General features: G+C 39.2%; 2 protein-coding genes and 2 long non-coding RNA genes across 4 annotated transcripts; 2 read left to right on the top strand and 2 right to left on the bottom strand.

The window, feature by feature from the left end:
- On the top strand, nucleotides 1-1,565 carry LOC110065940 (histamine H2 receptor-like). Its single transcript, XM_020773123.2, has one exon. It carries the CDS (start codon nucleotides 20-22, stop codon nucleotides 911-913), a length of 894 nt encoding a protein of 297 aa, XP_020628782.2. The 5' UTR covers nucleotides 1-19; the 3' UTR covers nucleotides 914-1,565.
- Nucleotides 1,566-12,177: 10,612 nt separating this feature from the next.
- On the bottom strand, nucleotides 12,178-13,371 carry LOC149097904 (protein CFDP2-like). The gene has a single exon (XM_089277990.1). The coding sequence runs from the start codon at nucleotides 13,369-13,371 to the stop codon at nucleotides 12,178-12,180; it is 1,194 nt and encodes a 397-aa protein (XP_089134116.1).
- A 1,516-nt stretch (nucleotides 13,372-14,887) lies between these two features.
- LOC149097905 (uncharacterized) lies at nucleotides 14,888-16,885 on the top strand. The gene is made up of 2 exons (XR_016203741.1): nucleotides 14,888-15,257; nucleotides 16,136-16,885. It is a non-coding gene; the product is annotated as an uncharacterized LOC149097905 (long non-coding RNA).
- A 5,140-nt stretch (nucleotides 16,886-22,025) lies between these two features.
- On the bottom strand, nucleotides 22,026-26,441 carry LOC149097906 (uncharacterized). Its single transcript, XR_016203829.1, has 2 exons — nucleotides 25,648-26,441; nucleotides 22,026-22,450 (listed from the first exon to the last, which is right to left on the bottom strand). It is a non-coding gene; the product is annotated as an uncharacterized LOC149097906 (long non-coding RNA).
- Nucleotides 26,442-27,111: the final 670 nt, after the last annotated feature.

The raw sequence follows: 27,111 nt of genomic DNA on the forward strand, positions 1-27,111 counted from the left end.
AAAAGGACAGAGCTTTGAGATGCTGTCTTTATCTGACTGCATACCCTGGATGACTGTAGGCTTAGCCGAGAGTGTTGCTATAGTAACACTCAACCTCTTTACGATAATTGTGTTTATAAGAAACCGTAATCTCCGCAAGCGTAGCACGTACCTGATGATAAATTTGGCAGTTATAGATATGTTGGTTGGAGGAGTTGCTGTGTATGTTCTGTTCTATTGGTCTGGGGTAGAGTGTAATCTGTGGAAGAGTTATTCATTTGAAGTTTGGACAGGTTATTTTATATTAGTACTAAGAAGGTTAATCGTCTTTGGTTCGCTAACAAACATCGCCATCATCGCTTTAGAACGGTTGCACGCGACTTTTTTCCCTTTTAGGCATCGTGTGCTAAAAAAATGGGTATATCGATTAATAATTGCCGCTGTTTGGGTTTCATCTGGGTTGGTAACAATAGCTTATATACTTCTCGTACAGTTTGAAGAATCATATTACAGTGCTTACTTATATTTTACATTTATTTCAATTTGCCTTTTGATCATTTGTGTTTCTTACACGTCCATTGTTATTAAAGTCCGTTGTGGAGGGCAGCGTCAACACCATGGTGCAACCAGTAGAGAAAGAAAACTGACCATGACATTGTTGATTGTGACTGTTGTATCTCTTCTGTTGTACCTGCCACACGTTGTAATGTATTATGTCGTTTTTATCACTAAATTTAAAATATTGCAGTCTCTGTCCTACTCGGGGGTTTTTCATTTAGACCAAGCATTATCGGCGTTATTTTATGCAAACTCTCTTGTAAATCCTATATTATACACTATCCGCATGCCAGAATACAGATCAGCTTTACTTGCTCTCTTCCGCAAACAACCTCAGCAACAAAGACAAGTTGCAGTTCCTCTTCGTGACATGTAATGCAGAGACTATAAAAAGCTATTCCAGTTTCTCTGCCCGGCTTTGTTGTTTTCAAACATTACATTAACCCCACATTTTATAGATGAACGAGCACGATGAGAGAACAAAACAATTATCGTCGTGAGAAAGTCTGACCTACAGCAGATGAACATACAATGAAATTCCGATTTTTCGAACCTCCAATGGAAACAAAAATTACAGCGAAAAATCGGACTGTTGGAGAAATCGGAGGTAAAGGTAGAGTGTTCGGGTGAGGAGTGGGAAACGACTTTTGGTTCCAGTTATCGGGAGGTTTCAGAAAGTGAGGGTTCGAGAAATCGTGATCTCATTGTCGTTTAAAGGAAAATAAACAAGACGCTGTGCTCTAGGAACAAAAGTATATCTGGTGTTTTATTGCCTATATCTTAAGTTTCAGAGTAGGTGACTAAAATTGATGTTAAGTTAATTGACAATTTAATTTATAGTCATGTTATACCATCTTGAGTGCGATTATGGTATTGCGATTTTCTAGCACTCAACGTGTCAGTTAGTTAATAGTCTACATGACTCGGTAGAGATCGATTTGGTTCAATTAGTTAGTAAATCTACCAGGCGATGAATCTTGTATAATTGAGTCTGAAGATGGTATAGAATAATACCGAAATGTAATATCGCTAATTTTCCTTGCATGTGCTACCTATATATAATTAGTCACAATGCCGTTACTCGGATTAACCTTTAACCTTTATGTAAATAACAAGTTCCTGCATATTAGAACGTGAACAGGCACTTTATTTCAAGGGAGTTCCCGTTCGGAAACAGAACACTCCAAACTTGTCCCGAGACCGCCTTCTCCTTTTAAAGTTTCGGAAGGGCGGGAAAAGCCATGGAGAAAAAAAATAGTGAAATGCAAACAAACAAACAAACAAACAAACAAACAAACAAGAAATAAACTAAAACAAATTCAATTTCCTCAAAGAATTTTGAGCAGAAATCTTTTGGGGGGTTGACGTCGCCGAAATTTTCTCCATCGAAAGTTATTCTTAACGAATTACTTCATTTGGTTTATATTATCAAAGGACCAAGACATAGCAGAACGTACCGGCCAACACAGGGTCTTTGTCTGTCCTTCCACTTTCGAAGGGAAAAGGGTCCTAGGTTGAATGATGTTATAATACATTTTAAATGTACAATATGAAAATTTGATAGATGTTTAAAAGCATACTTAGTGCTGTACAACATATTAGATTATGATAAAGATAAATAAAAGTATCAATGATGCTACGAATTGACTTTCTCTTTTGACTTTCTTTTTTTTTTTTTTTTTTTTACAACTGCAATTCAGACACGCACCTTAACCCTACAGTCATCTCCTTTAGTGACTCAAACCTTTTTACACTATTATAGATGGCATATGAATCCACCGGAAGTTGAAAACGCATGATGAGCAAGATACTTAACAACGGTTTCGTGCATGTTCTATTGTGAATAATTGATGTACGGGTGAAGTTGGGAGGGCAAGAAAGAAGAATAAGGAAATGCCGGAAAATTCCAGTTATAAGACCTCCTCCGATGGTTTACATGCATGTTGTGCGTTTGTATTTCATAATGAAAAAAAAACTCGATTTCTCTGAAGATCTTTCGCAGCTACCCTGCGAGCAGAGTCGTTTCGGATGTTATTCGTAACCTATTCGCATTCGATCTAACGGCGCTGAGTCGCGTAAAGCAGACTACGCTTTCGCCTTCAGGCGAGAAGAAAAATTTGTAGCGCAAGGCGACGAGAAGTTTGCAAGGTAGAGTGGCTCAAATATCGAGAATGAGGAAATCCATCGGGGCAATGCAGCTCATGTAGTGGAGGTTTGTCACGGTCAGTTCTTGTACCTCATACAGTATGTGTCTTAGCGGTGAAGCAATAAACCAGACGAGAGATATGTTTAGTACATCACGTTATGAAGACTAGAACGATTTAATAAAATCTTAACTAGTGAGCAGCACTCTGAGAACTGTAGTTGTATAACTTCTTTATTTCTTCTACGCGTTTCGTGTGACTAACGCAAACTTCGTCAGGGAGTTTAACAATACAACAAGAAGCGCCTGTATATATACCTAACCCGTACAAGAGTTTACATTTCGAAGGAACACACATACGGATATACAGATTGGAATGACAAACTCCGCGGTAATGCGTCTAGGAAACAGGCGGTAAATTTCGGCAAGGTGTGACATGTTTTCATCGTGATATAATTTTGGGGCCCACAGTTTTAGCTCTTTTTTTCGAAGTTCTAGCTTAGCGACCGGGCCATCGTGACAAAGTTGCCTCTAATTGCCTCAAAAAATGCCCCGTGCCTCCCGACGGTCGGAGGCAACTTTGTCACGAAATTCAAATCGTGTGGCCAAGATAATCGGTTACGGATCGAGACGGAGCAAAAATTGGAAAGCAAGAGCTGGAAAACCAGCGATTCCCGGGTGCTTAAGATAAACTTTGGAACTTTGGGAGAAAGGGAATGGAAAGAAGAGTTATCTACGGCTGCCAAGAGGCAATTTTGGCGAGATTAGACCATTTTTGTGGAATTTACGGCGCTTTGAGTGCGGGCCGTCTGGCCAGTGGCTCGCCCGCCAAAGTTTCGTTTCTCTTTAGGGGAAGCAAACCGCCAGTAAGTAAAACTCGCCTAAATGGCTCTAAACTACCCCCAGGAACCCAGAGACATCAAAATAACGCAATGCAAACATAAGGTAAGCCATTTTATTCCAATTGCTGGTTTTCAGTGTCACGCCATTCAAAATTGATCAAAATAAAAATCGAAACTGTTCAATAGATTAAGTCCAGAATCTGGGAAGTGAAAAAAGGTAAATATGCAAAGACTCTCTCCAAGATTCTGGTCACAGCAATTTTTCTTCTTCAAGATATGCGGAGAAATATTCTACACAAATTTATAGAGATTTGTATGGAGACGCCATGCTGGTGCCCATACGGATGGGCACCAACATGGCGGCCGGAAACCAACAGAAACATCTGTCACTGAGTTTTGCCACAGAAGCTTGAATTTATCCCTCGAGGAACTATAAAACATTGAAACAATACTTCTTCTTAGACATGAACTGTTCAGATAGCCAAATTTCCCGAAATAAGTCACTTTTTTTACCATAATGACAGCTCTCTAGGCCGTCATGTAAATGCCGCGTCACGCAAAAGCTTAGAAATTCGAGTGTAGTGTATCACAAAACCAAGAACCCATTGGGAGCGAAAATTTGTATGAATATTAGTTTTCAGCTGCTGTTATACATCACTAAAGTTAAATCTCAGGAAGATCAATAGTTTTGTATTTTGAATTTTAGTGACGTCATGTGAAAACCAGCTATTATCTCTAACACGTAGCATTTAGAGTAATTTTCTAAACTAGTAAATCGTGATGACCTTGGTTTACAGCGAAATCGCCAAGGGAAAAATAACTAAACGCTCGGTTTCAAGCTTGCTGACAGAAATATAGCCCCACTTAATTTCGACAGTAAAGAGTAGCCCAGACCGCCTTACGCGCAACTTGATTTTGACCAACTTAGGCTTGATTTCCAAGAACTTGAACCATATTTCCCAGTCCCAGGAACTCGAAACTAAATCGTGATGACCTGGTTTTCAGTGAAATCGTCAGGGGAAAAATAATTGAACACTCCCTTTCGAGCTTGCTGGCCGAACTATAGCCCCACTTAATTTCAACACTGATAAAGTAGCCGAGACTGGCTTCCGGGCAGCTTGATTTTGACAACCTTAGGCTTGATTTGCAAGAACTTGAACGATATTACACAGTCCCAGGGACTCCAAAGTAAATCGTGATGGCCTTGGTTTTAAGTGAAATCGCCAGGGAACAAATAATTGAGCGCTCGCTTTCTAGCTTGCTGGCCGAAATATAGCCCCACCTAATTTCAACACTGAAAAAGTAGCCCAGACCGGCTTACGCACAGCTTGATTTTGACCAACTTAGGCTTGATTTCTAAGAGCTTAGACGATATTAACCAGTCCCACAAACCCTAAACTAAATCTTGATGACCTTGGATTTCAGTGAAACCGCCAGGGCAAAAATAATTGAACGCCCGGTTTCGAGCTTGCTGGCCGAAATATAACCACACTTAATTTCAACACTGAAAAAGTAGCCGAGACCGCCTTACCCGCAACTTGATTTTGACCAATTTAGGCTTAATTTCCAAGAACTTCAAGGATATTTCCCAGTCCCAGAAACACTAAATTAAATCTTGATGACCTTGGTTTTCATGGAAATCGCCAGGGCAAAAATAATTGAACGCTCGGTTTCTAGCTTGCTAGCCGAAATAAACACTTAGTTTCAACAGTAAAAAAATTAGCCGAGAGCGGCTCACGCGCAACTTGATTTTGACCAACTTAGCCTTGATTTCCAAGAGCTTGGATGATATTTCCCAGTCCCAGGGACTCAAAACTAAATCTTGATGACCTTGGTTTGAAGTGAAATTGCCAGGGGCAAAATAAGTGAACGCTTGGTTTCGACCTTCCTGGCCGAAATATAGCCCATCTTAATTTAAACACTGAAAAAGTAGCCGAGACCGGCTTACCCGCAGCTTGCTTTTGACCAATTTAGGCTTGATATCCAAGAACTTGGACGATATTTCCAAGTCCCAAGGACTCTAAACTAAATCGTGACAACCTTGGTTTTCAGTGAAATCGTCAGGGGAAAAATAATTGAACGCTCCGTTTCGAGGTTGCTGGCCGAAATATAGCCCCACTTAATTTCAACACTGAAAAAGTAGCCGGGAGCGGCTTACGCGTAGCTTGATTTTGACCAACTTAGGCTTGGCCACCAATGACGAACACAATTATTAGGAAATAGAAAAAATGTACCCTGTTTCTATCGAATCATAGAAACACGAGTGGAAATTTGGGAGAAAAAGAAAAGTTGTGGGAACACGATACGTTATGCAAGTGTTTTCCACAGCTTCTTTGAGTTCTCCCAAACTTTCACGAGTATTTCTATAACTTGATAGAAACATGGAGAACATGTTTTCTATTTCTTTTAGAAAATACGGCGACGAAAAAGAGAAAAAAAACCTTATTTACTTTGATCATCAAAATGTAAATTCTCTTTGCTTGCGCCATCATTACGTCAATAGGTGGTGCTAGTTCTGTGTTTCTATCGAGTTAGGGATACATGATTTAAAACCAATCAGCGTACATATTTTTTAAGGTATTTTCCTAATACATGCTGTTGTTTTCAGGAGGATTCGAGTGTTGTGCATACATCAGTTGTACCCTCACCATGCAAGGATTCATCCCTGATCAAGCCCTCAGAGATCTTTGGCCAGCACAACCCCTTCGCCACACCCTGCAGGCGCGGATCTATACCGGTTTCCACCGTTTTTACGAAAATCGGTCAGAATTTTCATAACAAAAAAAAAAAATCAATAGATATCTATATATTTTTAATAAAAGTAAACTGCAAGTTGAATCTCGAAAATAGTTTTGACATTTATTTTTTATTTATTCTTTTTTGCCAATTACCGGAAATAGACAAGGGTCATAGACACGTTCTGGCGGCAAAATTTTACAGCCGGGAAATCACTAGTCTCCCGAAGGCGGTCACGCCATCACATCATCGCCGCGGGCTTCCCGACCAAAATTAGATTTCCCCGGGCGATTTGTGCAATTCTGCTACTCGGTTAGCCTGTATGATCATTCAACGTCTTTGGACAAGGACTTCAACAAGAGTGTGGAATACATAACAACGTCAAGATGTCACAAATTACTGACTACCTCAGGAAAAAAGGTTAGTTTGGGTCTTTGTTAATAATGGTTGAGAGTGGACAAATTAATTTTACTGAAAAGTTATTTTCGTTCGGTATGCACACTCCTTACGTTGGTCAGACTCAAGCCTGTCATGACAAAATTTGTTATAAGCCGTCTCTCAGAAACGCTCTGCCGGAAGCATGGAGATCATTCTCTATCTCAGGAGTTGCGAGGTTGCCGGTAGATAGACAACCGGGGACCAAAATGCCTGGCTTAGACAGCAATGGCATTTACTCGATGAGATGTTCCTGCGCCATAAAGCGTCTCTTCTATTCTATCAATATTATCCCGCGCACGCGTTGCCTGAATATGTTTCGCCAAAGGAACATCATTATCAGGCGTCAAGGCCATTTTTTGTAGGCAAAGCCGGCTGTGTTTATTTCCTCAATTTGCTTACGGGCATGCAATCCTATGCCCACATCGGCTTAACATCTGTATAAGCTCAACATTGCGGTTTGCAAAGTTTTTACTGCGTATGGTAAGACCATTTGCTTGGAAGGTTTCCTCCAGTTATCCCGTATATAATAACTTGCCCAAAAGAGTTGCCAACTTGGCACCGGTGGCGATGAGGATATTCCGTTGGGATTTCTGGGTTGCTAGTTAGAAGAGTATATAGAAAGACATCTAGTTCTGCTGGGAGATTGATTGCATTCTCACATATATAGTTCAGAACATTTCGGTGGTCATGCCATTTCAGTATTATTTGAAAGAACTACATTACAGATGTACAGTCCAACTTGCTATTTTCCTTGACTTTACATGGAGTCAGCTCTGTTGTCGAATTGCTAAGGTAAAGTTACTATCTCTCTGGCCAGTTGAGCATTTGAAAACTTTTTGGAAAGAACAAGAACTTTATTATTGTTCGGGAGATCTTCAAAATGTAACAAGTCGCCGAAATCGTTTTCTAACTTTCTTTAGAAATGTCTTTTTCGTTGATTCGGATATTTCAGTAGCGCCCATTGATCGCATGGAGATTCCCGCTTCTCTCTCAGATCAACCATCTAAATAAGCCTGGGATTTAATAAATCTGATCAAATAGACTCAAACAGTTTGTCATAAGCTTGCGACTCGATATCAAAAAAATTGGTCTTCATCCGAGTCCGGTTCACTGCTTTCCAAGTCAGTGTACTTACTCGCTTTATCTGGTCAGGTACAATCCAAAAAGAAATGACCATGGTAACACGCTTCAGCTGCTACCAAATCACGACAGGCAAGGCCAATAGGCGTGCTATCACCCGCAGCAATAGCAGCTTTTCTGACGCATCTAAATACAAGTCAACCTACTAAGTCAAAGGGATCGCGTGTTCTTGTACATGCAGTCTTATTTTCGCAAAAAGTGCACATTTTCGAGCAAGGTCTCCTCGTGCTTGGCTCTTGCCGACGAGATCTTTGCCCTTCGCTTTCCAAATTAAACTTCGAAATCTGTTTCGCGGCCGTTGTTTGAAAAATACTCTCCAACTAATCGCGCTTCATGCTAAAAAGACCACGGCATTTCCTGTGATATATGACTTGGGGAATTTCTCCTTCCTTGGTATTCTCTGTCAATGAATAAAGCAATGGCCCATGACTTTTAATTGTAGTCGCCTTCAATAAATATTTTAAAGAGTCAAGATCTTTTTTTAAAATATGACTAATTAGCCGACTTTTATCATATGAGCAGTGAATAATACAAGTTTTAAAAGCAGGTCGTTTAGTTTGGTCTACAGGAATAAAACAACAAATGAAACTGTACATAGCAGTCAAGTTTCCTTGAGTCGAACAGTCGACTCTTGAATGTTTGTAAGTATTTTGTTCAGTTAACATAAAAATACTAAGTTTTCCCTGTTTCTCTATATTACTTGATAAAAAGCGTCCAAACTGCGAAAATTTGGCAAGCACTTGGAAGTATTTACCATGCAGCGAGACCGTCATCTCAGACGTTTCCCATGATGCTTTTCGAGTTTGGGCTGCATGGTTTCATTTAAGTTTTTCTTACTAGTAGTAGAAGTCTTTTGTTTTTCAAATCAACTTATAAATTTTAGTTTTTAACCTAAAATGTTAAAAAAGGCTGTTTACTGTACAATGTAGTAATTTATTAATATTATAATTAAACGACGTATTTAAAATAACTGTTTTAATGTGAGCCTCGTTTCCATGTCGCAGCACTATTTTTGAAAAAAAGAAGTATGCAAAAATGCTGAAAGCTACTCTTTCACGATTGCTATCAAGTAAATTTGAAAAGTCCTTCATACAACCTTTCATCAGATATCATTCACATTTTCTCCCCCCGAGTGGTACCGAGAACCTGCCCTGGCCCATGGACTAATACCTTTAGAGCGTTTTCACTCACGTGGCCAGCGGCCATGTAAATTTTTTGGAACAAAACAAAATGTTTACATCAGACAAAAGCTAAGTAAGTTCCACCGCTTGCAACATCGTTCCCAGGGTCCTCTCTCTTCCTCCCTCGAGAAATTACCCTGGTAGCGGCTGGTCACGTGTCTGCTAGCTTTTGGCAGGTCCAGAAAAATGATTCGAGGGAGGGCCAGGACAGTTAAAGTTTGTCTCCACTTAGCTCACCTACTGAGCCCAGTAGGGAGTGGAATTTGTAACTTCGGCCGAACTCACAGCGAAGGCATTGACACATTCGATATTGGAGTTTAATGCATCAAAGTTCGGCTTAAAGGTTAGCTCTGCATTTGGCTGAATTTTCCCATCGATAGTTGGACGGTCTCCGGAATTTGTGGTGGTGAAAATAATTGGCACAAAACTTGGAAATGACGACCACAACAATAAATGAACCGCGCGGTGAATTTAATTTCATTTTATATTCGGCAAAATCACAACGTAGGTATTTACTCATTCGGTTAGAGTTAAATACGTCGTTTGTTCGCCTACAAAGGTAGTTTTGAGTTTCATTGAGTTACTCCCATCGACAGCTTGACGGTCATTCCATTATCTTGCGGCGAAAAAAAATTACGAAGAACTTGACATCAACAACAACTGAGTGCTGAATACCTTGATTAAGCAGCTTATATTTTGCGATCGGCAAAATCACAACGGAGACATTGATGCCTTCGTGTAGAGTTTGATACGTCCGGTGTTTGGCCAAGAGACTAACTTTGAATTTGATTGAATTCATCCAATCGACATTGCTGAGAGAAATTTTATGAAGAATTTGATAACAGCGACATCGGTCGCGCGTTTGCAAAATCCAGCGGCTTTCGTTTTAAAACTGTTCTAGCGGGAAGTCCAATTTTCGGCCAAGAAACTAGCCTCTCATTTAGCTGAATGCATCCCGTCTATAATTTGACGGTTACTTGATTCTTTTGCTGTGAAAAACTGATTAAACTAATCCGAAGCAGCTTGTTGACGGTTTTTAAAAAAGCAGTGAAAAATAAGCAAAGTTCCCTCTCAGTTAGCATCTCATACTCATAGAAGTTCAGATCAAAGCGACCAAGCATTAGTCAGGCAGCATCGCTGACAAAGACACTTGCTTCACTTTCAAAATAAGCTGCGCAACATTCACCTCCCTAGATAGTATTGACAAAATTTAAGTTGAGGACCCACCCTCTGTGCGGCTTTGGTTGGCATACGCAGAAACGTGAGTTTACACGTGGGTTTACACTAGATAGGTAATACAACTAATAAACCTGTGGCCCTTGATTAAGAATTATCAAAGACTTATTATAAATATTTTAAAACCTAAATTAAACATCTAAAATTCACTTCACTTCACTTAGCTTCTTTGTGCCTCGTGGCACATAAGGCCTCCACAGAATGCCTCCAATTTTCTCTGTTGGCTGCAGCAGCTCTTGCCTCATCCCATGTATGCCATCCTGCGCTGTTCCTCTCTCTCTCAACTGTTCTTCGCCAGGTGGTCTTAGGCCTTCCTCTCTTCCTTTTTCCTTCAGGTGTCCATGATAGGGCTATGTTGGTATGGCTGTTTCTGTTCTGTCGTAGGACATGCCCTATTATCTTCCATCTTCTCCTCTTAACCTCTTCACTAAGGAACTTCGTCTCTGCCTTCTCAAGGAGCTCTCTAGTGGTAACGTGATCTTGCCATTTTATTTTGAGAATCCTCCTGAGGCATTTGTTGTGAAACACATCTATTCGTTGGTCATCTCCCATGTTCATCTTCCATGTCCCACATCCATACAGTAGCACCGGTACAACTAAGGTTTTAAACAGTCTAAGCTTGGTCCTCTTCATGATGTTCCTTGAGTTCCATATTCTTTTGAGTCTGGCAAATGTGCCTCTCGCCTTGGACAGCCTGTTTTTCAGATCTTTCATTTCTCCTCCCTCCTTACAAATGGTAGCCCCCAGATAATTAAACACCTCAATTTCGCCGATATCTTGCCCATCTACTGCAACCTTCTCCTGACTCTTCCCGTTGATCCTCATCACCTTTGTCTTTCCTTTGTTGATTTTCAGCCCGACCCGTCTTGCTTCCTCATTCATTTTAGTAGTCTTGTTCTGTATATGCTGTTTAGTAGAAGACAAAAGCGCCACATCATCTGCAAAATCTAGATCATCGAGTTTAGATGTAAAGTTCCACCTGATTCCGTTTTCTCCTTTTCCTACAGTCCTTCTCATAATCCAATCCATAGCTATCAAGAATAGAAATCCAGACATATTGCATCCTTGCTTGACGCCTGTTTTGATGTTGAACCACTCACATGCTTCTGTCTGATCTTCTACAGCACAATTGAAGTCTTCATAGAACACTTTTACCATCCTTACTATCTTGTTCGGGATTCCATATTTCCACATAATTAACCATAGACTTTCACGGTGGATGGAATCAAATGCTTTTTCAAAGTCTATGAAGTTAATATTATAAGCTTGCCTGCCACTCGTTTGCTTGTTCAATGATGTTCCTTAATATGAAAATCTGTTCTGTTGTTCCCCTGCCTTTTCTATACCCTGCTTGCGCGTTCCTCAGTCTGATATCAACTCCCTTCTGTATTCGATCAATCACAATCCGTACAAGTATTTTGCCGACTACTGAAAGTAGAGTAATTCCCCTCCAGTTCTTACATTCTTTGAGGTTTCCCTTCTTTGGCAATTTGATGATCAACCCTCTTTTCCATTTGTCCGGGATCTTTTCATGTTTCCATACTTTCTCCAGTAGCTGATGCACTTTCGTTGCCGAGAATTCCTTGTGCGCCTTTAACAATTCAGCCGTGATGGAGTCGACGCCTGGAGATTTCCCATTCTTTAAACGCTCAATTGCTACTTTTACCTCGCCAATTGTTGGTTCAGTGATCGCGATTTCTTCAATCAATTCGCCTAGCTCGAACTCACATTCATCTTCCATTGTTATAGGATCTGTTGGTTCTTCTCTGTTCAGTACTTCTCTAAAATGCTCTGTCCATCTTGCCTGCATTTCTTTCTTTCCGCTCACGAGATTACCGCTCTTATAAAGGATGGTTGTGCTGCTCTTAGGTCTTTCATTGCATAGCACTTTCGTCAATCCGTATAATTTTCTCATTTTTTGTTTTCATGCAGCATCCTCTGCCTCACTTGCGATGCCATCCATCCACTTCCTTTTATCACTCCTTATGCTCTTCATAACTTCTTTACTCTTTTCCTTGTATTCTGTTCTTAGTCGTTTCTTGATCTTCTCTGAACGAGTACTTAGAATCTTCTTGTTTATCTCTTTTCTTTGGTCAGCAAGCGCCCATGATTCTTCTGTTATCCATGGCTTTCTTTTCTTCCTAGGACGGCCTAATACTTCATCTGCTGTCTTCGTGTATGCTTCTTCCATTATATGAAACTCCTTTTCTATCTCGTCCTCCTCCCCTCCATCCGGTGACTCCTCTTCCAATGCCTGATATCTATTCTGCAAAGTGATCATAAAGGTTTCCAAAACGTTCTTTTCTTTCAACTTGTTGGTTTCATACCTTGCCCTTATACTTCCCTGTTCTTTGGGTTGTTGTTTTCTTAGTCTTAGCGTCACTTTCGTGCATACAAGATGGTGATCGCTTCCAATGTCTGCTGATCTATAGACTCTGGTGTCAATTACTGAGTTACGAAACTTCTTGTTTATCAGCACATGGTCTATTTGATTTCTCGGTTTTCCATCCGGCGATACCCAGGTGGCTTTGTGAATATCTCTATGTGGAAACCACGTTCCTGTTATTATCAGTTCATTCATATCACAAAATTCGCAAAGTCTTTCTTTATTGTCGTTCATTCTCCCAATGCCTTGTCTACCCATGATTCTCTCATAACCTCGGTTGTCTTCACCGACCTTTGCGTTCATATCACCTGTGATTACCAGCATATCATGTTCTTTTTTGTTATTCAACACATCCTGTAGTCTCTCGTAGAATTCGTCCTTTACAGACTCTTCTGCATCCTCTATTGGTGCATATACATGTACAATCGTCATCTTAACATGCTTGGAATAGAACCTGGCTGTAATTATCCTTTCGCTTATTGGTGTCCAATCTATGAGTGATCTTGCTGCGAATCTGGTCATCAGTATTCCTACTCCGCCTCTGTGGTTGTCATCTTCTCTGCCAGAGTATATGATAGTGTCTCCCCCCTCCAGTACTGCTTTTCCTTGTCCTGTCCAATGTGTCTCACTAATTCCCATGATTTCAATACCTCTCTTCTTCATCTCTCTTGATGCCTGTGCTATGTTTCCACTCTGGTATAGCGTTCTCACGTTCCAGTTTCCTATTTTCATGACGTTCTTTGGGTGGACTGGTGATCACATCTAAAATTAAACCAATATAAGAACATGATTTAAAAACTAAGTTAAGAGGTAATTACTCGACATTGATAGTACTGTACTCAGTCTAAAAATAATTGTCTAAAGTAGTAATAGATGTCCAAGAGTAGCAATTAAATGTAGACATGATGATAGATGTGAATGCAGTCATAACACTACTGGAAAGAAAGACCTGAAAAAATTTTCAGGCTTTGAACGGGATTCGAACCTACGATCTTTGTGTTACCGATGCAATGCTCTCCCAACTGAGCTATTAAAACCACATGAGAACGGTCGTGTATGGTGAGTTGGTCCTTTATATTCAGTGGACGTAATACTCGGCTCAAGTATGTAAATTCCATAGTAATAGATGTCCAACAGTAGCAATTAAAAGTAGACAGAAAAAATGGAATAAAAAAACCCTGTCCTTAAGCTGACTTAATCTAAAATGTTTGTTTATATAACAAATTTGTAAAAATAATATATAGATTTAGCCAGGCCTAAAAGCGGAGCTCCTCAGAATTTTAATTGGATGTTGTTAATAGTTAAAATCATTATACATTGTAGTCACCATCTGTCTTCTCATTGGCTAAAAAAAAAAACTACAGTTAATTCTAGGAAACAGCGCAACCTACAGATTATTCACTGATCTGCTAGCAGATCAGTGAATAATCTGTAGGTTGGGCGCGCCATGCATAATTTTCAAGAGTAACGTCAAGTTCACGGACAGCGAAGTAAGAACATGGCTTGTCGAAAATAAACTGTGTTCGGTGCGGTAATGCGTTTGTCGTTATTTTCTTTAAATCAATGTATAAGAAAACAATTATTAGATTCGGTTTTTGTGATATCCGAAATAATCAAGGGCTCGGTTAGTGTTATCAGCTTCACTTACCTCCACCTTGATTATTCCGGATATCACAAAAACCTCAGCCAATAAATTGTTTATAATCCAACTTGCATGGCATCCGTGTTGGATTACATTGTAATGCAAATAAAAAAAGCTAAGCATTAAACTTAAAGGGCTATTGGGCTGAATTGTCTGCACCAAATAAATCAACGTGTGAGAAGAACAGAGAAAGGGTTCTTCTGTATTGAACACATTCCTCGTGTGCGCGGCCCCACGCATGCTATACCGAAAACCGTGGGAAAGAACGCAAAACAAGTAAGCGTGCGAGCGTGGCTGTGAGCGTGACGTGCGAGCGACGAATGGCAATGCCGCGAGCCGCTAGCAACCGTCTTCCGATGTCCGCGCTACTAGCGGCTCGCGGCATCGTTGCTCGCAAGTCACGCTCACAGTCATGAGTCACGCTCGCGCGCTTACTTGTTTTGCGTTCTTCCCCATGGATTTTCGAGGCAGAGAGAGACTGCTCGCAGTCTAGGTGATGTGATAATGAAAACGAAAATTGAGCCTTAATTCATGGGCAGATTTCAGGGGAACTTAAGAGACCACCCCTTCCCCCTCCCCCACGACTTTTTTCTATCTGGATCTCTTCGAACGTTCGTTGCACAAATCGTCCCATGTTGGGTCGCCGTTCACGTAGCCCTGCGCCTGCACTCAGCGGATTTTCCCCTTTCGAGAGGGGCCGAGGAACACTGGGAACAAGACATTAATTCGCCGCTCGTGGCAAGTATATAACCCTGCAAAACACGTCGGATTTAACCATTTTGATCAGAGTTTTTAGGTTTCAAGTGATTTTTCCTCTTTATTAGGTATCGGAAAAATTAACGCTCAGTTATAAACATGTCAGATCATAAGCAACGTGTTCACGAAAGGTCTAACAAGATCCGTAACAGAAAAATTCGAAGTTGAACGCCATGAAATGTTGACACAAGAATAGGTACTTTCTTGAAAAGATTAAGAGGTAAGCCATCTGATATTTTTCATTGTTGATAGTGGTAGGCTTTAGGGTTGATTACAATGTTACAGTGTAAGTAGGCTTATTTTGCACTAGATTTTTGATTCGGTCAGTGTAAAACGCAGACTGCGGACTGCAAACTACAGACTAAAATGTAGACTGACAATTGAGTCCTAAGCGAAAACAGGCTAACTGGAGGCTAACCTAAGTGATGTCCAGGCCAACTGGGGTGATATTCAGTCTAACCGGAGCGCGAGTCAGCTGACCGGAGCAGTCTTTCACTGCAATTAGCCTGAATAATCATGTTTAAGACCAGCGCCTGATACTATTATTATAAAACGATATGTGCTTATGAAGTCTGTAGTCTGTAGTCTGCATTTTACTCTCAGTCTGCATTTTACCCCGGTTTGCAGTCCACAGTCTGCGTTTTACACTGACGATTTTCAATTTGATTGCCAGGAAAGTGGAAGTGAAATCGGAACATCTTTGTACATTACTAAATTACATAGGCCATCAAGGAATATTCGACCGTACAGGCCCTTTCATAAAATAACCACAGAATCATTTAAATGTATAGAACAGCTAAACTGTTGGAATTTTGTAAGCAGTATCATCAGTACAGAGTAAATGATGCAGTGCATAAATTAGTATCTTTAGAACATAAAGGAAAAAGAGTCTACTCCCATATACAATGTACTTAAATGTTGGGTGTTAAAGTTCAAAATATCATAGGTAATCAAATTTCTGTAGGTCCCAGGTCCCAGAATCTAGTTGTAGTTTATAACAAATTAGGTGGCTATCATGATAGTTACAGTAATTTAATGGAATAATTTTGAATAATTAATTTGTTTATTTATTTATGTCCATTTATATTCTGTTTGCAGAATGCTAAAATGGATACAATTTATTGGTTCTATTTGACAAACAAATCATACAAGAGGCATGCAGGTTGTGGTTTCACTAGATAGTACAATGGTAACCAGAGTTGTGAGAATATCATTCCAGATTTGTACTATCCTTGTCTGCAAAAGCTTATACTAAGTATGTGTTGCTTGACTAAAACAATAATAAGGCTTAATCATTCTGTAATCATTGCAGGCTTTGTTAAATTTACTTTCTAGACTGTTCTTCGTTTTTGGACTATTTGTATTTTGGCCAATGTACTATAATGTGTTGTCCCTAAAAAGGCCAACCACTGTTATAAAATTGTACAATTGAAGTGCATGGTACCTTTGCAGTTATTGGAGAGCAAACTGAGTTGCTAGTTTAACCAAAGATGATACCAAAGTTAGTGAAACCACCAAAATTTTAAATTTTTATTCATCCCTATTTATAGCTGTGTCAAATTAACCATCGCTTAACTTGAGTAACTGTAAGTGTCGGGGGATTCTTGTTTTTCAAAATCCCACAAACTATTAAAATACTGGATGTGATTCTTGATACAAAAGGATAGCAATTATGTGGACTTTCAGTAATATATAAAGACAGAGTGTTTATCCTGGGACAAAGCGAAAACCAAAACTATACATGAATTTATAGTTCCATGACCTATGCAATACATCCTTGTTCTGTGGTTTATGTGGTTTGAGATCTCACTTGTGATTGGTTATTACACAATAAACATTCCAGGCATATTTTAGGTGTTCATGGTTTTGTGAGTTTGACTGTAATAAGTATTTCTTTAAAAAATAGTGTTTCCTGCATTTTAAGAATACATTATTGGGAAACTTTGCTTGAACCCCTAACAAGTAAGCTGTTAGTGGTATTTCTGTCTTATGTAGTTTTGACTTGCAGGAGTCACAACCAGAAAGTACAACATAAAAGATTTTCAATTGTTTACTCACATCACTCCTCTCCTATTGGCAAGCAAGCTTAAAATGCATAGGGCTGTTTGTACTTCAAGCATCAATTTTCAGGGTAGTTAATTTTTCAGACATTCTGAGGTGTCACCCATTATATTTAGGACATTCATATGAAGTGGGAGAAGTTGTGTATATCCACCTGTAGATTTGATCATTGACAAAAGAGCATGCATTTTCAATGTAATGGAAATTTTGATCATGTAACAAAACTGTCTCCTGTGCTTGGTGACATTCTTATTGCCTCCTTAAGCAGAAAGACAGCATTATAATTAATCATTATATCCTTTGTTTACTCAGTTCCTAAATCTCTACCATATCTCCCCCAAAAATATCAAAAGTTAATAGATAAGTGTACCCTTGTGTAAAGTTGGAGATTTTTGTATCTAACTTGGAGATACAATTAGTGCTCTTCACTTCTGCTGGAACGGTTTGCACCATCTCGCAAAGTATAACTAAGTATAAGCAGGGTGTGGAGAAATGAAAACCAATTTTTTGGCCTATCCTCTCAGTAAGCTGTAACTATGATGTACTTGTCTAAAAGTCATTCTCGCTAGCCCCAAAAAATTTAATCTCTCACAGTACTTCTGTAGTTTGAATTTCTTCAAAGAATTTCCCAAGGAACTGCTAGGCTTTGTGCTATCAGACATGACTTTCTTTGCAAGCTAATAAGTTCAGAAGCTAAAAGCTATTTTCTTGAGTCAAACAACTCCCTCATGTACATGTAGAAGGAGTTGAACTTGCTGTTTTCCCTTAACTTATAAGCCTTACAGGTAATACAGGTACTTAAAGTGCACCTAACCCCAAAATTTTTTTTTCGCTAAAACAAATCTAGACTTTATTTGAAGCATTTGGGCGAAGACATTTTTGAATTTGGTTGAATCCTCGATTTTCTATGCCCTTTCAAAGTCGCGATTAAGTGTTTCACGACCACGTTTTAGGGAGTCTGGGGCGGCGGTACCTGATGACGTCTACCCAGGAACCAAACACAATAGCGCCTCAGTCAACTCTCTGTATTTGCTCGAGAAAATAGAACGCAAAACTAATCGTTCCGATGTATTTTGGGACTAAAACGTCCAAGTTTTGTCTCAGAATCATTTCTTTTTCGTCACTGGAGTCAGAGTTAAGTTTCGATTCGGAAGGCTCCGAAATAAACTTCGATCGAGCACGTTCGACAACTGTGAACTCACTGCTTAGAGCTTTGAGAGCAATTTACAATATTTCAAGCAACGACGGGGAAGACGTCTTTGCGGACGAGCTGCTTGTGTATTAGGAATGGAAAGCTAGATACGAAGTGGAGGAGCAGGCAAACGAAAAGCAGGAAAGAAAACTCAAGGACTGCTTTGGATGGTAATTTCGTCAACTAAACATAAGATTCCCACGCGTGTTTATAGCCCGTTTACATTTGTCCTTACCGAGAATGTATTTTGTGAAGGTTCTGTTAAATCCAGTTTGTGTTTTACTTTCAGTTGAATGCTTCATGTTTATAAGAGCGACGTACGTGTTGCAGTTTTCGAGACTGGATGACCTCCAAAACATTGGCTTCGATCGATTGAAAATCGTATTGTTTGGACCTGTATTTTTGAAGCTGCGGGAAGCAAGGCGGAAGGAAACATTTCATACAATTACCGATTTCACATTGTCACACGTTTTAAGTCGTAACTCCAAATAGCCAATGTAAATTGTTCTCAAAGTTTGCAGTGAAATTCGTCGGATAAGCGAAAAGGATGTGTTCCCTAGGCGGTCCGCAGATAAAGTTACGCGGTCATATTTTCGACGCTATTGCACAGAATCTTTGTCGCACTGCTGATTTCCAAACCTTCGAAAAACTCTGTGAGTCTAACAATTTTGTTATCATGTATTCTAAAGGATTAATCTTCGACTTTCATCTAAATCGAAAGAGAAATAAGTGTTGGTTAGCGGCGTACAGTTGCGATCTATTTACATATCAGTATAACGCTTCTTGATCATGACCGGATCACACAACTTTGCCGGTTATGTTATAAATACTGCGGGATTGGAAGATATAGGTTGTAGGTAGTATTTCTACAAATTGCTGGTTAGCTTTAAGCAGAAAATTTATGAAAATAGCGTTCGAAAGTTTGCGGAACAAATTCCAGTGAGAGTTCTTCAATGGTTCTCACAGATTCAGTTCGCTTGTTTCGGTTCGACAAAATCAACCATCGTTTACGTCTTTATTGCACCATTAGCCGATCATCGTCAGTAAATTGTACAGTATATCTTTCTTTAAATCTGGAATATTGCTGCAACAGCCGATAGCACCTCTGGAAGGCGTTTCTGCGCACTTTTCGAATGTGTATTGCACCATCCTGAAGGAAATGAGAGGAAATGAGATATCCAACCTTCCTGGGTAGACGTCACAAGAGCCGCTGGACCCATTCTCCTCAAACTCGGTCGTGAAACAAAATGGCGGTGTTTTGGAGCTATTTTCGAGATTTCGTCGTGGCATAGAAAATCGAGGATTTAACGGAATTCAAAAATTTTTTCGCAGAACTATTTCAAAGAATAAGTAGATTCGTTCTAGCGAAAAAAAAATTTTGGGGTTAGGTGCACTTTAAATAATTAATAATGGTAATTGAACTGAGTGGAGTGCAATTTGGTCTGAAATCATACGCGTGATTTCAAAATCGAACGAGCGCGCAGCGCGAGTTCGATTTGAAATCACAAGTATGATTTCAGATCAAAATTGCACGACATGAAGTTCAATTGCCACTTTATTAGATCCATTTTGAAATCGCACAATTTTATCGCCTTAATTTTTAGACTTTTGGTGTATTGTTCCAGTAGCCGGTTTGTTAAAAAAAAAAGCGGAACCGGAAACGCCTTTACGTCTCATTTAGTATGCAAAACGATGTCATGTGACGAAAACTCATCCGAGCATGACAAAGAAACAAGCGGTTTTGAAGTCAGAACGAAAATAGTCTGCTTCAGGTATAAAAGTTCAATTCTCGTCGGTTGAATCAATGATGGAAGGTCTTTCTTTCTTCTGTGGTTGAGGCTGAGACTTTTCATTGTCTTTGGAGAAGGAATTTTAAGGTGCATCCTGCGTAATTCTGCGATGGATTTCTTTTGAGTTGTGAAACTCCCTCGAGTGCACGATGCCCAGTGGATGGTACGTTTTTTTTCTTTCATACCGTTTAATGGCATGATTTTAAGGGAGTCCAGCTCGTTATCATCTCCGTTTCTTTTTGTGACCTCGGCGAAGGACTCAATATTCAGGACCTTGTCAAGTTCTTGCGGCGCCATTTGTTTCAAGATATTTCCAAGATGGCGGGACTAACACCAGCTTCGTAAGACGTTCATTCATTCACTGTTTTGTGGAGCGGGGCGTATTTTGACTATGTTTATTCACAGCGACAGAGTTGAGCTCTTTTGTTGCTTCGTTTGAAACTACCAGAAACCTGGAAACATCTACCTTCTTGAGATGGCCCTGAATTTGTTGTTGAGTGGTTTTCGTTTGTTTATGTTTTACTGGACTCGGTTTCATACGGATTTTGAGCAGATGTTGAAGAAAAATCGCCAAAATATTCGTCAAAATGGACACTGAAAGTTGGAAACTTCCATTAAAGTTGGTGTTCAGCCTGAAGGAGCTGATAATCGTCATTTAGAAACTGTAATTAATTACATTCGTCAAGTTTTTTGGAAAAAAACACACAATAACAACAGAGTTTTGGCAATACTAGTTGCTAAATTATCCACACAATGGCTTTTTGCCTTTCATTTTCCTGAAATTTTATTGTTTACTTTAAACTAATATTGAAATCTGATTAGTTGTTTTGTTTTACTGTCCCATTCTCAATGGCTGAGAAAAAGATGCGATTTAGAGCAAAAAATAGTGCGATTCGTGAATAAATCGCACCATTGAGAGCCAATCAGATTGCAAGGATAGCCAGTGATTTCAAAATGGATTTAATAAAGCTATTTAGTGAACTTCTAGGTTCTAATTTGTTTGAAATAAAATCAATATTGAGATGTTCATGCTAAAAAAACCATTCAATCTAGGACTCAAATCTTACCCAATCTGACCTCAAGGATAATCTTCATTTGCACGTGACATGATCATTTTCTAAAATCCAAAACTAAAGAGTCACCAGTTAAAGTTTTTATCCTCATCAGGCATAAGAGGGGTGTAAATTTATATCTTTTAACAACTTTTCACCTTAATAACTTACTTTGTCTGGAAACAAGCACATTTTGAATTTCAGAGTTATGGTGGTGCGTAACATGAAGCTACGAAAGCATTTGTCAAAAAATATTTACTTATCTCGTGGCTTTCAGCCTTTTTAGAAGTTAAAGTATTAGGAAAAGTGCTTAATATTTAGATGTTTGCTTGTTCAGTTCAGTTAATCAGCCACCTAGATATCCAAAGTAACTTCCAGATGTTTACAACATTTGCCTGCTGCAATGTTGGTGTACAATGGAGGTACACCAACATGGCAGTTTCATACTGGGCTCTGTAAATTTGCGCAAAATATTTCAACAAATATCTCAAGCTTGGGAAGATGCACAGCCTGTAGAGCTAAAACTTGGAAAGGTGTCTTCTTTATTTATCTCCTATAATATCACAATGTCTTGAATTTATCCACTGAATGGTCAATTCAAATTAATTTTTGTGTGACAGTGCAAACCAAGAATACCAGCTCTAGAACTCTGTCTACTTTTTTCCTAATTTAATTAATTAAAAGTCATTTGCTTTTATGCTTATTTAAAGTTTTCATCAGCAATGTATATGCTTTCATGAAAGGTTAGCACAGGCATCATGTTTGTCAGTACCATAGTTGCATCTTGTGTCATTGATTGTTGAGTACTGTTTGAGAAGGATCGAGAACCATTCATTTGATGTGTTTCATGTGATCTGAAGAGTTCATGGAGATCTTCTGAGTTGTCTTGCAGGTAGGATTGTCAAAGTTTAATTAGCATGTCTCTCTTACTTGGTATCTCTCTTACTTACTTTGTATAATTGCAATCAACAAATGACACTGGAAGATCTTCCTGTCTTTGCTGGGGTGATGTCGTCCACTATTGCAATAGACCTATTAGGAAAATTATTTCAAATATGATCCTTGCAACCTTTTCATGAAATATATGATCTTGAACATGATGACACTTCAGTCTGGACTGAAAAGAAAAGAGTAACACTTTTGCAGTGTCTATGAATTGTTTGCATTCCATCTAGTGGCTTCAACGTTCTTCTCAGTTTATGTTTATTGTCCTGGTCCAAATAATTATAGACATCTTGATCTTCCATTTAGGTCTTAAAACTGTTTGCATTCCAGTTAGTGGCTTTTCTTTTGTTGTCCTCAGTCTGCATTGAATGTGCTGGTTAAAAAAAACAAAAACAAAATATAATATAAACAAATTGGGATGTCAAGTCATCTTGGCAAACATGCATATCTGGGGTTATGCAATCCCAAGCTTCCTCTTTTTGAAAAAGTCAGTAGATCTGATCATGTCCTTGCCTTTAGATCATGAAGGTTATGCAGTCTTCAGTGACCATGATATAATTGTGTAGTCTAGATCTAGAATAAGGATATAGTTTAGAATCACTCGGTCGTAAATGCTGTGTCTTTAGGGTTACCATGTGCCTGTATCTAAGCGATGTAGCTAATTTGACATGTAAACAACAAAAGCATGTCAGGGGATATTTTATTTTGAATTTTTTTTTTCCCAAGAGTGATTTTTGTACAATCACTTCATATATTTTTTTAATCCTATTTCAAAATTGTTCTGTAGCTTTTATGTTCACGGACATTGAATATGGCAAAATGCAGACATATTGTAATGTTTAAGCACTTTGGGTCTAGAATCTGAGTAACATATTAAATTAGCAAAAAAATTGCATTGACCTGTAGCTTTCTAAAGGTGATTTGGACACTCCCCTTAGGGGGCCTGGATAACTGGATAATTCATTTTCTTTCAAAATTCTTGGTCTCATTTGATAACCAGCTCTATAAGCTTTAATTTGATATAGGGGTTTAGGTAGCTACAGTACGGTGTGAAAGGGGAGCATTACTTCTCTCGGATGCGAAACACCTCTCAAGGTATACAGTAACCTTAAACCATGAACTTATTGCTTCTTCCCATTTTATGTGAAACAGTATATGACACAGCCACCTTTATAGCAGAGCTCCCAGGGGCCGCCACCAAGCGGAGTCCCATAACTATAGAAACAGAACCACGTGCACGCATACAAGTAGAAAACCATAGAACTATTTTTTCTTGGTCAACATGTCTAGCAGTGTGGATCATGGCAGGTGCGCCCAACAAAGCCGACGCCGCGGAACATGGCGGCCATAGTTTAATCATACATGTATGATATTGGACATCCATGTCATGGTCAATTGACAGCTGTCAAAACAAGGTATCTGCTGACCAGTATTATGTGACCATATCACGGGCTCAGGTTAAGAGCTCATCAAGGTCACCTGTTTTTTAAAAAGCTGACTGCTGACAAAGTACTGGTTTTCTATTGGATCGTGGGCTCAAGCTAGGTTAACTTCTTGATCAGGGCGGGTTGTTCAGAAGGTATACTAATGTTTTTCACTGCTTATGTTTTATGGAGTTTGAGATTATTGAAACTCAAAACAGAAGGCCAGACATTATAAACAGAAAAAAACCCTCAAAGTTACAAAACTCACATCAAAATCCTGGGTTCGCTTACTCGGGCTTTGAGCAACCTGGCCCAGGAGCTCCACTTTTAGGCTTGGCTAAATCTAAATATTACAATGTTTACAATTGACTCAGTGGTGGCATGAATTTGTACATGTATTTTGTAACATAATCATGCATTGCTATTTGCCTTCATGCTGTACATCCATCAATAGTTCATTTTTTTTCATAAAATATGCTATTAATACTGTCTACCTTTTAAAAAATACTGGAATTCTACATAGCCTTAAGACACTTCCCAAAAGTGACTGTAAAAAGATACGGTTAAAGGTATGACAGCTGTACAGTATTAAGAACAGCATACAGGAATATAATGAGATCCACTGCAACATTGCAACATTCACAATGAAAAACTTCCCCTGGCATTAATGGTAAAAATAACACTTTGTGGATGAATACTTACATGTGGGCTACCATTAATAATTTTATAATTCAACTTCAATAATTGATGTGTTTTTTTTTTCTCCACGAAGATTGTGGACTACAGGGACTGTTAACTACTGGGTGACCCCATCAAATATACAATTTTGTAATTAAATTATGTCAAAAATTAATCAGTAAGCTATAAGTAAGTTATACCATCTACACATTTTGCGTTCACTACATGTAGACAATTGAACACACTCGGAGGTTTTGATGCATATGTGCATTTGGTCAACCAAATCCAAGATATGTTTAATTGAGACATCAGTAAAATTACAGCTAAATGGATAAAAAATATATCCTACATGCACCAAAGTTGAACACGAAAAGCCCCCAAAAAATTGAAAAATAGGGACCGTGTATCCCCAAATGCAGTGGTACCAATGGAATCGTCTCCGTGTAGAGCTTTCTCTGCATGCAGGGTCACTGATTGATGTAGAAAAAATAGTTCATGTTCATGTGCAAAAGGGGAATATGGAGGTGCTGTTAGCAATTTACCACGTTTCAGAAGAGTGTATGGATTTACTATTTCGGAAAATTATATTCCATACTTGCTGCACCAGCAAGCCTAGTGTAATACTAATCATCCACTCGACATTTCAACAACAACAACAAAACCGAGGAAAACTACATAAACACAATATGGGTATCACTACACCTGAATCAAACGAAGGATACCAGAAATGTTACAGAAAATTCGTTTAAGATTTATTATCATTCCAGTTAAAGCCAACAAATGCATTTAGAAGCCAGAAAACGTCCAAAATCTCAAAGACTTGCGGTGTTCAAGTTTAATAATTATTCGCGCCAAAGCGTAATTTGAATATTATTTTCGCCGACGGCTTTGCAGTCCTTTTTTCGGCCGTGGCTTAACCAGGCTTTTACCAATAACCTTAAAAGAAATTCAGCCAAACATTTCACTAAACCCAATAAATTAACCAAACAAAACGAGGAAGTCTCCATAATTTGTAAACGCAGTATGGACGACAACATACGAGCGTCAAGAGCTGTCAAGGGTAGCAAATCGATGGTTTTCCTTCTTCCCAAGGTAAACAGAAGAAGAAATTATAGCAGTCTACAAAGCGGCTGTCCTTACTAAAACAAAGAAAACTTCAAAACTCGGCTGGCAGTATTTACAAATACAGTTCTATTACTTTTAGACGTGAGGTTATCGGTATACGGCGAAAAACAACAGAAAACTAAGCTTGTTTGTTTACAGTATGCAACTTTATATTCAACAACGACTCTAGTCTTATTGTTTGAAATTTATCAAAGTTCTCCCAGTATGGTTCCAAATCAGATAATCAGGGAGACTTTAAAACTCCTATTGAAAATATAAGCTTAACTTCTAAGCTTATCTCGCCGAAGCAACTACATAATTTTTATGGAAAACGCGAAAGTTTCTATGTAAAACAGTCGCTTACCACAATTTGGCAGTTCACTTCAGTTTGAATCCTATAGGCAGAAACTTCCAGCAAAAGTTGCGAAGACTGAACTGAACTAATCTTTTCGATAGATCAACGAATCAACTACTCTTTTCCCGCTGTGTTTTTTCCTCTAAACACAAGAAACATGTTTGATTTCTCTTGTTGATCACCTGATGAAATCATGTGACTTCTTGCACGGCTGCACATCTCGACGGGCGAAGTTGTGTAGTCTTCTGAGTAAGTTTTTCGGGTATTCCAGCTCTTTTCTATAGCCGTCGTTCGCTCTGCCTCACGGCATTGTTCGGTATTATTTCATATCCTTTCTCTAGCCCTAACTCGATCTAATTCACAGCACTGTTCAGTACTACCTCGCCTCCTTTCTAGCCCTGGCCCGCTCTTTCGCGATCTTCTTCGCCACTTCTTTGGCTGTCAATCCTTGCTCTCTGCCGTTCTCTTTTACGTTCTGCTTCAGTTAAACCCTATCTTGAAAACGTTAGATCAACCCCTCCGATCGTTTGTCAACATAACAAATAGAAATAAGTTTTTTTTTTTTTCCCCTGACTTTTCTGAAACATCCCGCCCAGAACAGATGGCATTCCCTAGCTTCCCCGTGAGGGCTACCGCGAGACGCCCCTCCCCTTCCCCCAGAGTCTGTACAGACGGCGTTCGCTCGCTCGTACGCTGACGTCATAACCAAATTTTCTCGACTTGATGGGTTACCAATTTTGCTTACCCATGGTGCTTCGCTGGCCCGCTTCGCGCGCTGAAGCTCCGCTATTAACAGTTCATTTATGTACTCAGGGCTGGTACCCATGACCCTTTTGTATGCAATTAGGCACCTTTATATCGGATTTTGTACAATATGGCACCCATCCTCAAGTGTTAAATAGATCTATAATGCTATGGCGTTGCTCTGCATCAAGGATATTACGAGCACAGCGCTTTCGTATTTATATTGTCTTGGCTGCAGCAGCTTGTCCATGTTACGCTGCAATATAATATTTATCACCGCTATTTCTGTTATATTTTTAATCAAGCTAAACTACGATGGCAGAAGACCAAGAGTTTATCAGTAGCTTAATTAAAGCATTATAATAAAGTACGCGTTCTGCTGTTGTTAAATAAGCCTTGTAATTCTGTTAAGTATGCCTATACGCTTTATTATCGTCTTACATAAAGAATCAATATAAATATCGAAACTGAGTTGTTGGTCAAGTGCAAGGCCCAACAGCTCAATGTTTTCAACCCTTTCTAATTCACTGCCTTTAAGCTGAATCTCAAGATTGCGATCTTCTTTATTTAAACTTCTCCGAAGGCGTGGTCCATCGATTAGTATTGTCTTCATCTCGGAGCAATTAACAGATAGATTGTTGACCATTCATCGACGTTGGCGACCTCTCGGCTGAGAGTGTTCTTTAGCATAACCAGAAGACGCTCGTAGGGTAGTGTAGTCGGTAAACA

The sequence above is a fragment of the Orbicella faveolata genome, unplaced genomic scaffold, assembly GCF_042242905.1.
Source record: "Orbicella faveolata isolate gen_17 unplaced genomic scaffold, um_ofav_v1 contig_46, whole genome shotgun sequence".
Classification (NCBI taxonomy): Eukaryota; Metazoa; Cnidaria; class Anthozoa; order Scleractinia; family Merulinidae; genus Orbicella; species Orbicella faveolata.